The sequence below is a fragment of the Giraffa tippelskirchi genome, chromosome 1 (genome assembly GCF_054371585.1).
Source record: "Giraffa tippelskirchi isolate mGirTip1 chromosome 1, T2T-mGirTip1v1.2.pri, whole genome shotgun sequence".
NCBI classification, from domain to species: domain Eukaryota; kingdom Metazoa; phylum Chordata; class Mammalia; order Artiodactyla; family Giraffidae; genus Giraffa; species Giraffa tippelskirchi.
Window position 1 is genome coordinate 188543748 of NC_137275.1, and position 15671 is coordinate 188559418.

General features: G+C 36.5%; 1 protein-coding gene across 1 annotated transcript in view; it reads left to right on the top strand.

The window, feature by feature from the left end:
* ADAM28 (ADAM metallopeptidase domain 28) overlaps nucleotides 1-11441 on the top strand; it is a 71542-nt gene extending 60101 nt beyond the window's left edge. Inside the window, exons 19-21 of the mRNA XM_081513934.1 lie at nucleotides 4216-4324; nucleotides 5266-5344; nucleotides 9149-11441. Coding sequence (XP_081370060.1) covers nucleotides 4216-4324; nucleotides 5266-5344; nucleotides 9149-9169 — 209 coding nt within the window. The 3' untranslated portion in view covers nucleotides 9170-11441. The remainder of the gene's footprint in view (nucleotides 1-4215; nucleotides 4325-5265; nucleotides 5345-9148) is intronic.
* Nucleotides 11442-15671: the final 4230 nt, after the last annotated feature.

A 15671-nucleotide genomic window follows, 5' to 3' on the forward strand; every position in this document is an offset into this window, starting at 1 on the left:
AGAGGCAGTCCTTTGATTTTGTTCTTCAAGAATGTGTTGGCTATTAGCTTTTGTGCTTCCACATATATTTTACAGTCAGATTCTCAAGTTACTCACACAATTCCTATTGGAATTTAAAGTTAGTGTAAACTGTATCTATAGATTCACTCGGGGAAGAATGAGCATATATAAAATATTGAATTCCAAACCCATTACATGAAATAAATATCCATTTACTTAGCGTTCTTTAATTTTGCCAAATAATATTCAATGGTTTTCACCATAGAATTTTTATATATAATATATATTGTTTAATTGGATTTATAAGAAATTAATTTATATTGTATATTTTGAATGGTATTTTTTGAAAAAATATTTTCAACTATAACTAGAATATAGAACTTTAACTAATTTTTGTATATTTATTCTTATATGAAGCACCTCTGCTAACCTGTCAATAATTTTAGTAACTTATAAATTCTTTTACATTTTCCACATATTCAATCACACTGTTTGAGAAAAATGACAGTTTTGCTACTGCCTCTCTAATATTCACAATTTAAATTTCTTGTACTTTTTTTCCTTGTGCAATGTTGAACAGAAGTAGCAAGAGATAGCAAGCCTCTTTATTTCTTTCCCAATCTTAGGAAAGACTTTCAGTATTTTGCCCTGTTATCTACAGGTATTCTTTCATATTAGATCCTCTTCATCTGACTAAGAAAATTTACTTCTATTCCTAGTTTGCTAAGAATCGTATCAAATAATTTTTATTTGTTGGTTAAGATTTTTAACTCTTTACTCTGTTGGTATTGCAAAATAAACTGATTGATATTTGAACATTTATCTAACTTTGCATTCCTTGCATAAACCCAACATGGAAATATTTAATAGCTCTTATAGATACTGATGGGTGATCTTTGCTATTACTTTATGTTCATGGGTGATGCCTGTAATTTTCTTATAGTGTCCTTGCTAAATCTGAATACAGGATTATGCTAGTCATGTTAAATACAGTGGAGTGTTTTCATTTATTTAAATTCCCTGGAAGAATCTGTATAAGAATACTTTAAACATCTGGTTAGAACTTGTCAGTAAGCCAAGCAGGCCTAGGTTCTGAACAATATTTTAATTAAAGATCCAGTGTCTTTAGTAGTTATAAGAACCTCCAAGTTTTTTATATCTTCTTATACAAGTTTTAGAATATTTTACTAGACATTTTCCTCATTCACTTGAATTTCAATGTTTTAAAATTCCTCATAATACTTACTTATCTTTTCAATATCTATAAGATCTGTAGCATGGTTTTTTATCTTTTTTTGTATTAGCCTAACAAAATTTTAAAACTTTAATTATTTTTTATGGTTTGTTTTTTCTTTTTCAAACTTTTTTTTTGTTGTTATTTCAATTTCTGCTTTATACAATTCCCTTTCCTTAAGTTTATTTTGTCTTAAAAAAAATTCTTGAAAGAAATCTTGGCCTCATTACTTTTCAGTTTGTAGCCCATATGGTAACTGATATTTTCATTATCATTTGATTAAAATTATTTTCAATTTTCCATTTGCTTTCTTCTTTGGCCCTTGAAATGTTTAGATGTATATTTCTTAACTTATATGCATATACAGATTATCTAGCTATTGTTAATGTTATATGCAGCATAATTCCATAGGGATCAGAAAATCTACAGTGTTGAAAATGTGTTGAAATTTATTGACACTTTCTATGACTCAGCATATGCCCATATTGTAGGTGTTCTGTCTGTGCACAAAAAAATACGTATTATGCAGTTCTGTGCAATGTTTTCCATGTTTTTTAATCCATGTTTGTTAGTTGTGGGTAATATATTAATCCTTACTGATATCTTGTTTGTTTGTTGTACCAATTACAGAGCCATGAGTGTTAAAATCCCCACTATAATTGTGAACTTGGCTATCACTTCTGGTTCTATTCAGTTCAGTCCAGTCACTCAGTCGTGTCCGATTTTTTGCGACCCCATGGACTGAAGGCTTCTCTGTTTATCACCAAATCCCAGAGCTTGCTCAAACTCATGTCCATCGAGTTGGTGATGCCATCCAACCATCTCACCCTCTGTCGTTCCCTTTTCCTCCTGCCTTCAATCTTTCCCAGCATCAGGATCTTTTCCAATGAGTCAGCACTTTGCATCAGATGACCAAAGTATTGGAGCTTCAGCTTCAGCATCAGTCCTTCCAATGAATATTTAGGACTCATTTGCTTTAGGATTGACTGATTTGATCTCCTTGCAGTCCAAGGGACTCTCAAGAGTCTTCTCCAACACCACAGTTCAAAAGCATCAATTCGTCAGCACTCCACTTTCTTTATGGTCCAACTCTCACATTCATACATGACTACTGGAACAATCATAGCTTTGACTAGACAGACCTTTGTCAGTAAAGTAATGTCTCTGCTTTTTAGTATGCTGTCTAGGTTTGTCACAGCTTTTCTTGCAAAGAGCAAGCATCTTTTAATTTCATGGCTGCAGTCACCATCTGCAGTGATTTTGCAGCCCAAGAAATTCTGAGTCTATTAATGCCTATATATTTTGAGACCTCGATATCTGCTACAAAAAGACTTAGAATTGTATGTCTTCCCAGTGAATTAACTCTCCTGTCATTATGAAATACTTGTGTATATCTCTAGTTTTCTTGCCTTTTAAAGTCTACAGATCCTGGAGAAAAATATACCTGTACTATATTTATTTTGGTCTATATTGTTTTGGTTTAACATAAAAATTTCCACTTTATTATTTTTAATATAGACTTTATTTTTAGAGCAGTTTTTAACTCCACAGGAAAACTGAGTAGAAAGTACAAAGGTTTCCCATATATCCTGCCCCACACGTGCACAGTCATCCCCGCCACTAACATCCCCCACTAGAGTGGAATGTTTGTTACAGTTAATGAACCAACATGGAGGCATGATTATCACCCAAAGTCTACAGTTTACATTAAGGTTCAATCTTGGTTTATTTACTCTTCATTCTTTTGTGCATTTCTGGGCTTCCATCCAGAATCATTTTCCTTTCTGTATTTCTGGGTTCCTGCTCTCTCACTCCAAACTAATTTTCTCTCACTCCAGAGTAATTTCCCTCTATTCTTTAGCACTTCTGTGTTTTTAGGAAGCTTTTTTTTTTTTTTAGTTCAATTTGCTGTTTTTAGTGAGAGAGCTGGTTCAAATTTCCTAGACCTACATTTCCAGAAATAGAAAAGGTTGTGTTTTCTGTTCAGGCACTGCCATCTTCAACTATAAAGCTGCTTCCTGTTATAATACTCTCCATCTGTCATGCCCCAGCTTTATCCCTAGACCACAACCTTTCAAATTATGGGTGTCTGTGAAGTATTGCTGAGTTCGTCTTTATTTCCTCTGGACCATGTCACTCTTTTGAAATTAGCTACAATTTTGTTGTTAGTGCAAGTACAGTAAAAAAGTTCTGAACATATCTATACTATTTTTAACACAAATTCCTTAGAATTTTTATGCAGAAAAAAAGCATTCTTATCATTGATTTAGTGATGTCTGTAATAAGAAAGCTGTCAGTAGCCATTGGCATTGCTCTTTAAACTTGTACCCCCTGGTCTTTATGGTTTCATATTATCATGAGAAATTAATATATGAGATAACAAAAGATTAAAGTTTCACTCATTAACGAGACTGTATATAAAATAGAAAACATCTTATAACCCCCCAAATATAATTCTAATATAGAGCAAATGTCAATAGAACACTCACTTATGTCCTATCTATTTATCAGTTATCAATTATCCATCTGTTCTCTTTTTTATGTCTCAGCTTCTTATTTGCTCCTGAGAGGACTAGGATTTCAAGACTTCAGGTTATTTTTACTTGCTTTATTCCAAGGTTGAATTTTAGAAAATGTTTCCCTCCTCTTCTGCCATCCCCCTTACTTCATATACTTTCTGATTTTCCAACCTTTTGTTTTCAATTTATTCCTTCTAAGAATTCTCAGTTATTCTGATGCTTTACCAATCTCATGTAAAATGTTCTGCATAGATATCCTCTTTAGCCCCTTTATGTAAATAACATTATGATAATCTTTATCAAGATACATTTTCATTTTACTGGCTATGAGAGATTTTCCAGGGAACACATGTTCTTTGGAAAAAGGATCGATGATGTTTGTGATAAAGAAATTAGGACCAGTGTGATGTGTATTTGCGAATTACTCATATTTTCATGAGGCCCTTGTTCTCTTTGTTGCAGACTTCTCCATTGTGGTTGGGGTGCTGTTCCCTGTGGCTGTCATATTTGTGGTGGTTGCTATAGTAATCCGATGCCGAAGCTCCAGAGAAAAGCAGAAGTTAGTCCAGAGGTAGGCCCTGCTTTGGGGACAGCTAATTCACTATAAATGTAAGGACCCAAGTTATCAAATTTAATCTCATTTTAGTTTGCTTCAAATACTCAGAAATAAATACAGATACATTTTTCTCAGACCAGATGCTTGATATTCTGTTTATTGGGACATTTTTCACAGGAAGACCTGCTTTTTTTCTTCTGTTCATCACTGTTTATAATTCATAATAAGAAGAACTCTCATTATTAAAGATTTTAACACTCATTATACAAATATAGTCTTTAAAATGTATTGATGACAGCTTTATGGCAAGTACCTTGCTTAGCCCTTTCGCATATATTATGTCATTTAATCTTCATAAGAACATTTAATCTTCACAAGGAAATAAGATTTACTTATTAGTATTTCCACTTTATAGATGAAAAGGTATTATATATTTATCCTCACAACTATCCTGCAAGGTTAGGGACTTCACATTTTTACTGATGTGGAAACAGAAGCTCAGGGAGGTAAGCAAGCATGTTTAAAGTCTTACAACCTAAGTAATGGATTCTAGATTTGCACCTACATCAGTCAGTCTTTCAAATGTAATCTTGACACTACAGTATCTTTCTAGCATTTTTATAAGACTGACCTATTCACTCAGAATGGGCTTCTGATAAATACTGAATGAATAAAATAAATCTTTACTTATTTAAAAGATAATTTAGATAAAAGTTGGACTCAAGACCATCATTATTAGATATCATGGCTTGGTAGAGAATCAAAAAGAAAATCAGTGGTGATGATTATGAATTACAGAAAAGGGAAACCCAGAGGATGTCCTAGGGAGCAGATGAAAAGCCCGTCAGTTACCAAGAACACAAAAGGGCAAAGGAAACTAGCAGACTTCTCTCAAATCTCCCTCTTGTGGTAAAGACACTGCTAAGTCACTGTAAATGCTATGCTTTTACATACAGGCCACTGTCTACCATTGATGTCGGCCCACACAGTCAGGAGGGGGAACCACAGATGGTGAAGACTGTTCAACCCCAAGAGGTGAATCATAGTCTGTAGTGTGTTTGCTGTGCATCCCCAGCTTATGATCCTCTCTTTCTCTTTAGTTGTCATTTCTACTCAGCAATGTTGTACAAATCTATCTCACTAGTATGTAGTACTAGTATGTAGCAAGGACTACTGCTGCTGCTAAGTTGCTTCAGTCGTGTTCGACTCTGTGCGACGCCATAGACGGCAGCCCACCAGGCTCCGCCGTCCCTGGGATTCTCCAGGCAAGAATACTGGAGTAGGTTGCCATTTCCTTCTCCAGGGCATGAAAGGGAAAAGTGAAAGTGAAGTCGCTCAGTTGTGTCCGACTCTTAGAGGCCCCATGGACTGTGGCCTACCAGGCTCCTCCATCCATGGGATTTTCCAGGCAAGAGTACTGGAGTGGGGTGCCATTGCCTTCTCCAAGCAAGGACTGCAGGCTTTGTAACTACACATTCAGAAAGTTCACCTTTGCCTTTTGTTAAATGCAAAAGAATCTCTAAAATGTAGAGGCCGCTTTGCTGTGGTTTATAAAAGGTAGAGAATAAAGAAAAAAAAGGAAGTTAGATGCCAGCTTCCTCTCCCTCTCTTTGTCTCTCTCTGTGTGATTCTAGGTCGATTCCTTATTCCTTTTGCAATTTCCCGATAATGACAATAATATGTATACTTGTGCGCTTCCCAGGTGGTGCTAGTGGTAAAGAATCTGCCTGCCAATGCAGGAGACAACAGACAAGTTCTCGATCCCTGGGTCAGGAAGATCCCCTAGAAGAGGGCATGGCAACCCACTCTAGTATTCTTGCCTGGAGAATCCCATGGACAGAAGAGCCTGGCAGGCAACAGTTCAAAGAGTTGGACACGACTTAGCGACTGTAACAGCAACAACATGTACACTTGTATGACAATACATGTAATATGTATAATCCTTAATGCCCTAGTTGTGTCCTGCAAGTTTAGAAATTTAGATAGCAATTGCTTAATGATAATGACATTGATAATAATGTTTTTGATGGAAACATAACCATCTCTGATCACTCTGTACACAGCAGAGTGCAGAGACTGGGTCACTATGATTGTCCCTCCAGTCTCTTGGTGCCATCTTAGTTCTGAGCTCACATTATCAGAAAGGGTGCTTATTTGAAAGCTGAAATTAGGAAACTGATTATTTCATTTTTAAAAAATTTACATATTTTTATCAAATAAAGGATTCCTTAAACTCTAGTGCTTTACAATTTTCAAAGTTTAATATAACTATTTTATGGACATATGATGAACATAGCTTTCTATGTCTGTTGGCATTGAGTTTATTTCTGAACTGTATATATACACCTAAATGAAAGCAGTAAACATATGTGCATGCATACTAAGTCACTTTTGTCATGTCTGACTCTTTGCAACTCCATGGACCAATGCCTGTCAGGCTCCTCTGTCCATGGGATTCTCCAGGCAAGAATACTGGAAGGGGTTGCCATGCCCTCCTCTAGGGGATCTTCCCAACCCAGGGGCTGAACCTGCATCTCTTGCATCTCCTGCATTGGCAGGCAGGTTCTTTACCCTTAGCACCACCTGAGAAGACTTGGGAAGCCCAAAGGTAAATATACAGGTTTAGATTATCCCTAGTTTTCCATATCTGAAAATGATTTAGTGAAAGTCGCTCAGTTGTGTCCGACTCTTTGCAACCCTATGGACTATACAGTCCATGGAATTCTCCAGTCCAGAACACTAGAGTGGGTAGCCTTTCCCTTTCCCAGGGAATCTTTCCAACCCAGGGATCAAACCAAGGTCTCCTACATTGCAGGTGGATTCTTTACCAGCTGAGCCACATAAGCCTTTCTTTTAAGCACACCTATTTTCAAGGCCCCATTTTTAAATTAATTTTATTTTTTACCTTCTTGCTAGCTACCTACAAATCCAAGTTTTTGTCCACCACTGATTTCTATATCTGTATCATCCTCTTTTTTTGTATCAGATGGTCACTGGAAATATTTGAAAGAACTCTTGTGCCCAATGTGAATGATGTCTTCCAAACTCTGGGTTCCATTTTAGGATACACTAAGCTAACTTGAGAGATTGTAGCCCAAAGGAATATTGGAGAAAGCAAGGCCTCCTCACTATCTATAAATTAGTATGCTATTATTTTTAACTGTTAAAAATAGTTCTGTTATGTAATTGTTAAAAAGGGATACATGCTTCTGCTGTAGAAGATGAATTGTCTCCTTCAAAGGATAGTCTCTAGATGCTTAGTTTGAAGGGCATAAAACTGTGTTATAAATTAGATTTTACTTCCTTATTCTAGATAGAATAAGGCCTCTACTAGTCACAGTTTTCTAGAGGAGGAAGTGTATGAAAAAGAGTCCGTAAAGGCAAATCCACAATAAAAGCCAACACTAAGGAAGAGGTAGAGTCATTCCCTCAACTGGATCCTGAGAATCTTGCCTCCTTCTTGGTACTCTATTGTGAGTAAATGAGAAGGAACTAAATTTTAAGGTCATTTTTTCAATGATTTTTACATTTTTGTTGGGAAAGCTCCATATACATATGGAGCACCTGTGTGTGCTTAGTTGCTCGGTCATGTCTGACTCTTTGTGACCCTCTGTCCATAGGGATTCTCCAGGCAAGAATACTGAGCTGGGTTACCATGCCCTCCTCCAGGGTATCTTCCTGACGCAGAGACTGAACCCAGGTCTCCCACATTGCAGGCAGATTCGTTACCATCTGAGCCACTAGAGAAGCCCATGGAACACCTAGCTCCTCATATGTGATGGGTGCCAAAGTAGATGATACTACAGAGAAAAGTATGGTGAAGGGATAAGGAATGGGGTACAAATGGTACAGTAAGAGGAAAATCCACTGACTAAGTGGTTGGAATCTGTACTGGACCCCGAGAGTCAGGCAGAAATTATAATAAGTGGCTGAGACTTCCCTAGTGGTCCAGTGGTTAGGACTTCACCTTCCAACGCGGGGGTACAGGTTCAGCCCCTGATTGGGGTCCTAGGAGCCTACATGCCTCATGACCAAAGATCCAAAACATAAAAAAACGCAGAAGCAATATTGTAAAAAATTAAGTAGTCTCTAAAAACGGTCCACATTAAAAAAATCTTTTAAAAAAAGTAAGTGACAAGGAGGTAAGAAATGACTGATATAAGGAAATGAGTACAGTAAAGACAAGAATTAATAGCATTTTTAATGCTGACCATTATTTTTGTTTCTATTATAGCATAGAAACATAAAAGGACTTTCTTCTACTGTTTTCAAGGATAATCCAGTGTCTAAACCTAAGATTAGTGATACATAGTCAAACTGTTACAATCTTGTAGCACTCCTAGAATCAAGGACAGAAATTCTAACCATGTCTTCCAAGAAGATGTTCACTGAGGACAGTATCTCTATAACTGTGCAACAGGCTTTAGTATCTGTGTGCCCTCTAGTTTGGACAATAACCAAGAGAAAGAAAATGTAAGGGTCTTTACTAGAAAGTGATGACCCCAATATTCTTTGTTTTCTCAGAAATATTACCCAGGGATAGTGAGATGGAGAAAATTTCCCACAGAAAAACACTCAGCATGACATCCCTGTTCTCCTGATCCCCACCTTCTTTCCTGTAGGTACCCAGATGGATAGTTGGATCCCAGTGTGATGTTTTTCTCTTTTTCTTTCTCTACCCTCCCATGTCTCCACTCCTTCCTTGTGGAGTATCACAGAATCTATAGAAAAGGACGTGTGACTACAAAGAATTCACTTTAACTTCTTAATAGTTAAAGGTTATAGAATATCTATATTTTTAGGAAAAATTCATTATTTAAGAGTTTTGTCTTTCTTTAGGACTCCAATCCAAAAATCTGAAGTAACACCTAAGCAAGTGTTGCCGGGTAAATGATGAACTTGGAAGACTGAACAATCTGGATGGAAGAGAAATGTACTTACTTCCTCACTATTTTTTGCCATCAATACCCAGCAAGGCTACTGTTTCTTGATTATACTTTAATGACAAAGTTTCAAGAGAGACATACTCTTGATAATCTTTGTATGAATTAAAATTTTCTGTTCTCCATACTTATGGGAAAGAGGATGATTCTAAAGGATGAGCTATGCAGCTGATATCTCTAATTAGGTGAATTTCCTAATCTTTCCCACACCCCATTTTTGACCATGATGCTGGCTAATATTTGGTACAGGACTTGTACACCTTTATTTTCTCACTCGCTAGGAATTAATTAACCCTCTAATGAAGATAAAAAATAAGAAACCACAGGAAACTAGGAGAAAATTGCACACTCATCATTAGATAATTAGCAACATCTTAACTGTTTGAACCATGAAACTGTCAAATTAGAACCCTTAGTTACAAAAAAATTATATAAACCTTCTCTGGCTTATATAATATCTTTTTCCTACATTATCTTCTGCAGTCCTTATTAGCTGTGTAATTGGAAGTTCACTACAATTGATTAAGATGTTATTAATTAAATTTTTATAGAAATTTGTATAATTCAGTTACTGGCAAGCATAGTGAACATTACTAAGTAGAAAAGTTTTAGCTAAATAAATTAATAACATAAACCAGAAATAAATTACTAACATAAACCAGAGGTTGTAAATTGGTGATTTGCAGGATGTTTTTGGACTGCAGATTTATTTTATTTGGCCTGAATGATTTTGGCCAAAAAAATATTTTCAAATGTTTTGAATGTATTGCCAATATTTAAAAATTGTGAGATTTTGCATAAACATCCAGATCACTAGCATTTTAAAAGTAATCAAATGGTTTGTCAACAGTGCAATCACATTGCCAACAATAACCATTGGCTTAGTTGACTAGTAATGGAACAGAGTTGGTAGATTGCCTACTAAAACTTTCTTCCCTTTCAGAACTCAAATTTTTTTTCAGTTTTTCATATTAAAAAATAATCTCTGTAATAACCTCTATGGGAAAAGGATCTGAAAAGGAATAGATACATGTTGTTGTTCAGTCACTCAGTTGTGTCCAACTCTTTGCAACATGGACTGCAGCACGCCGGGCTTCCTTGTCTTTTACCATCTTCCAGAGCTTGCTCAAACTCATGTCAGTTGAGTCAGTGATGCTATCCAACCATCTCGTCCTCTGTAGATACATGAGTGTGTATAATTAAATCACTTATACTGTATACCTAAAATTAACACAACATTGTAAATCAACTATATTCCAATATAAATTTTTAAAAAAATTAATGGCAATCCTAACTCCTTCTGAATAAATTTTTGTCACACTAAATCAATCACAATAATCTCATTTCCTTACCAGTGGTTGATTGATTTGGGGGTGTGGGTCCAGTTACTGCAGACAGAGGAGGTAGAGTTACAGGTGCATCCACAGTGGAGAGCTGAGATTGCATGTCCCACTGCTATCTGGTTCCCCTGGCCACAAACATCTGCTGCAGCCAGGAGGCCAGCATTGTATAGACTGCCTCCCTTGATGCTTCCTGGTTCTCTGGACCTGTAGGCTCAGCTGGAAGGATCCAGGATGGCAGGCACTGCATCTGCTCTTCCCCTAGTTTCGCCTCCTCTGTCTTCTAGTCCACCCACCTTTTAGAGGGACAGCTATGCGGAATGCTCTGCTGCCCAGGAGTGTTGGACAAAGACACCTTTGAGTTATGGATGTTTTACTGTTTGTAGATTGAAGGAAAGAGACAAAGGGAACATCTCACATTGTCATGATGCTGACATCACTCTTGAAAAGCATTTATTAAGGAGTTTTATATGCAGAGTTTCCTAAAACAAAAACTGTTTTTCTTAGTGATTTAATTCCATTTAGTCATTTACTCTTTTTTTATTATTGTCTTCTTATCATTCTTTTTGAGGTAACTGAAGTAGGCTTTGGACTGAGGAATATTAAAAACAAAACAAACACAGCACCTTTTTTGCTGATGGGACAAGTCTAGAGATATGTTAGGGAATTTCTAAGAAAGGTATCCTAGTTCCTTCTGGATATGATAGACTGAATAAGATGGAGCAGAAAGATGAAAAGAATACAACCTGGTCTTTTAAAGCTGTCATAAATTGGTAGATTAATAACTGCCTGAGTCATTGTGTACTTTCTTGGGACTTCTGTTTATGACCAATAAAATTTGTCAAGTTAGATTTGCTCTTACTTGCCATGAAAGCCATCCTGATTAATAAAGTAACTGCTTCTCTTATTAGGATACATGCTTCCCTCTTCATCATCACTGCCACACACTGCTTTCAGAAAAAGACCTTGCTTTGCCAACGACAACTTTAGACATTGCTTAGCAATTAGCCCTGGATTTAGTTTCCACTAAATTCCTAAGCAGGAGAAAATTATGGTATGCAATTTACTATGAAAGCATCTCCTTGTTAAAATTTAACTCTTGAGACTTCCCTGGGTCCAGTGGTTAAGATTTCACCTTGCAATGGAGGAGGTGCAGGTTCAATCCCTGGTCTGGTAGCTAAAATTCCACATTCCCTATGGCTAAAAAGCTAAAACATAAAACAGAAGTAATATTGTAACAAATTCGATAAAGACTTTATGAAACAAAATCTTAAAAACAATTTAACTCTTTTCTCTGTCACACCTAGTGTTGAAGTCCATACTCTTTTTTAAAAATAAATTTTAAAAAATGTATTGTGGTAACAACATTTGACATAACATCTGTCCTCTTGACAGATATTTAAATGTACAATAAAATATTGTTATCTATTAATATAAGTACAATATTATATAGTAACTCTCTATTCTTATTCATCTTTCAAAATAGAAATTTTATACCTATTGATTAGCAATTCCCCATTCCCCATCTACCCCTAGTCTCTGGCAACCACAATTTTGTGCTTTGCTTCCATGAGTTTGCCTATTTTATATACCCCATATAAATGGAATCATGCCTATTTGTCCTTCTGTGATTCATTTATTTTATTTAGCATAATGTCCTTCAGGTTCACCCATGCTGTTGCCTATGACAGGATTTCCTTCCTTTTTAAAGATTAAGTAATATTCCATTGTATGTATATACCATATTTTTAAAAATTCATTCATTTATTGATGGGCATTTACATTGTTTCACATTTTGGGTATTATGAAGCATGTTGCAATGAACAAGGGATTGCAGATAACTCTTTGAGATCCTGATTTCACTTCTTTTATATAAATAGCCAGAGATGGAAGTGCTGAAACATATGGTAGTTACATTTTTAATTTTTCTGAGAAATCTTTGTGCTGTTTTCCATAGCAGCGTCCCAATTTACAATCCCACTAACAGTGCACAAACTTTCCCTTTTCTCCACACCCTTGCCAACTCAGGTTGTCTCTGGCCTTTTCAATACTAGCCATCCTAACAGGTATGAGGTGATATTTCATTGTGATTTTGATTTGCATTTCCCTGATGATCAGTGAAGTTGAGCACCTTTTTATATACCTGTTAGTCATTTGTCTGTCTTCTTTGGATAAATGTTTATTTGGTTCCTTTGTCTGTTTTTTAAAACCTAGTTGTTCTCTTGAAAATATATATAAAATTTTTACCATTTTAACCAGTTACAACTTTACAATTCAGTGGCATTAAGTACATTCACAATGCTGTGTACCCATCACCACTATCTATTTTCAGAACTCATTCATTACCTCAAACGGAAGTTCTGTATCCATTAAATAACTTCCCATTATTACTTCCCCCAGGCCCTGATAACCTTTCTTCTACCTTCTGTCCATATAAATGTGCTGATTCTAGGTACCACAATAGGTGGGATTATACAGTATTTTTTTTTCTTTCATGTAACTTATTTATTTCACTTAACACAATGCTTTCAAAGCTCATCCATGCTGTAGAATATTTCAGAATATCATTCCTTTTAAAATCTGACATCATTTTTCATATCATTTTTTATAAAGTATTTTTTAAGTCTTTATTCAATTTGTTACAACATTGTTTCTGTTTTATGTTTTGGTTTTTCGGCCATGAAGCATGTGGGATCTCAGCTGCCTGACTTGAAAAGTGAAGTCTTAACCACTGGACTGCCAGGGAAGTCCCCTAATATCATTTTAATGTATTTTCTGTTTAAAACCGCTGGAGACAATTTCTGGGTGTCCACATCCTCATGCACACTACCATTGTGTTCAGACTTTCTCGTTTCCTAACCCAGTCATGCTTTTTACACTTTGCTTCTTGGTGAGTGTACTTTTAAGTGATAATTTTACTCACATTAGTCTTAGTATTTTAGAACCTTGTTTCAAAGCAAAGTTCTTGCTATTCTTTTCTTAGAAAGAACCATAACTCAGGTTGTTTTCTTAGCCTTACCAAGCATCCACGTGAATTTAGTGTTGAAATCCTTATTGTACAGCCCTAATGGGGAACGAAAGAAAGCCCATAAGTCTGTCTAAATGAAAAAGAGGGTGATGATAATCTGACTATAGATAATGGTCTCCATCTGGTCATCCTAGTAACTTCTGAGGAATGGGATCTCAGCCCCTCGACTGCAAAAAAAATGTTGCATCTCTCATAGAGAAAGGGCTTCCCTGGTGGCTCAGATGTTATAGAATCTGCCTGCAATATAGGAAACCTGGGTTTGATTCCTGGGTTGAGAAGATCCCCGGAGAAGGGAATGGCCACCCACTCCACTATTCTTGCCTGGAAAATTCTGTGAACAGAGGAGCTTGGCAGGAGGGCTACAGTCCATGGGGTTGCAAAGAGTTGGACGTGACTGAGTGACTAACACTTTCATAGACAAGGACCCTGAGTCACAGGCCAAGTGTTACAACTCTGCTCATGACATTTTCCCTTCTAAGTCAAAGCGCCATCACCAGTCTGGCTTTGTAAACTCTTCAACTGCTGAGAAGTAGCTCACTGTGATTTGTGTGTCTCTGGGGACTCGTTGTAACTATAACTGGAATGGAGTCTACAAGAGTCAGTTCTAGGCAGACATTCCTTTGGTCCTATTTTCCAATAGCAGGCTGAGCAGATCTAGTGGAAAGCTGAAGTGTCATATGGGGAACCGGAGAAAGTCAAGAGAAAATTGAATGAAAATGTACAGAAAAGAAGAAGGAAAAGTTAAAAAAAATGAATTTATGCTTTTGAATTGTGGTGCTGGCATAGACTGTTGAGAGTCCCTTGGACAGCAAGGAGATCAAACTCAGTTAATCCTAAGAAAATCAACCCTGAATATTCATTGGAAGGACTGATGCTGAAACTCCAATACTTTGGCCACCTGATGTAAAGAACTGACTCATTGGAAAAGATCCTGATGCTAGGAAAGATTGAAGGCAGAAGGAGAAGGGGATGACAGAGGATGAGATGGTTGGATGGCATCACCAACTCAATGAACATGAGTTTGAGCACATTCCAGGAGATGGTGAAGGACAGGGAAGCCTGGCATGCTGCAGTCCATGGGGTCACAAAAAGTCAGACACAACTTAGTGACTGAACAACAACAACAACAAAAATGCTATATGGGGGAACTATACAACACACAGGGATAAAAGCAGAGACAGTTCCCCCGGTTCTACCATTAAGTAACCTTTTAGATTTAGTAAATCACTTGAACTCTGTGGGCATCTTTAAATTTCCACCCCTATGAAATGCAATGAACAATTCATAACTTGCCAATATCTAAATAGGATTTTCTAAGACATGTGTTTTTCTATGAAAACATAAAAAGAAAAATAGAAAAGAAGACAAATGTCCATTGTGTAGAAGGGCAGATAATGTTCATATGTCAAGGATCTACCCATAAGATAATTGCATTCTTGTCTTTGTCAAAAGGATGGCCTTCTCTGTACAGGCTACTGTTTCACATGTCTTTGAGCAGGAAGTAGGGCCGAGTTACTTATTATTTGTAGATATTTCATCGGTGAAACTCTATTTTTCATTGTGCTTATTCTGCCTATGAAGTGCTTTTAGAATTTGCTTCATATCCTCATTCATATTCCTCTTCTTCCATTACATCTAAATCTCAGCCAAAACTTCTGGGTTAAACTGAACACTGTCCTAGATTTGGGGCTGCCATGTGAAACGACCCTGAAATGATAGTTGGGGGAAATCCACAAGCACTGAATGCATAAAACTTTTATAAAAAAACAAAATTAAAACTGGTCGTAAATTTGGCAATATTTTAAAAAGGTTAGAATGCCATAGGGTAGTGTAAAAGTTTACAGTTGTGGAATGCAACATGATTTATACAAGTCTGTGTATATATGTGTGCACAGATGTCTTCATTTAATTCTTCTAACATTGTCTTCATTGGGCCTTCCCTGGTAGCTCAGATCTTAAAGAATCTGCCTATAATGCAGGAGACCTGGGTTCAATCACTGGGTCGGAATAATCCCTGGAGAAGGAAATGGTGACCCATCCCAGTATTCTTT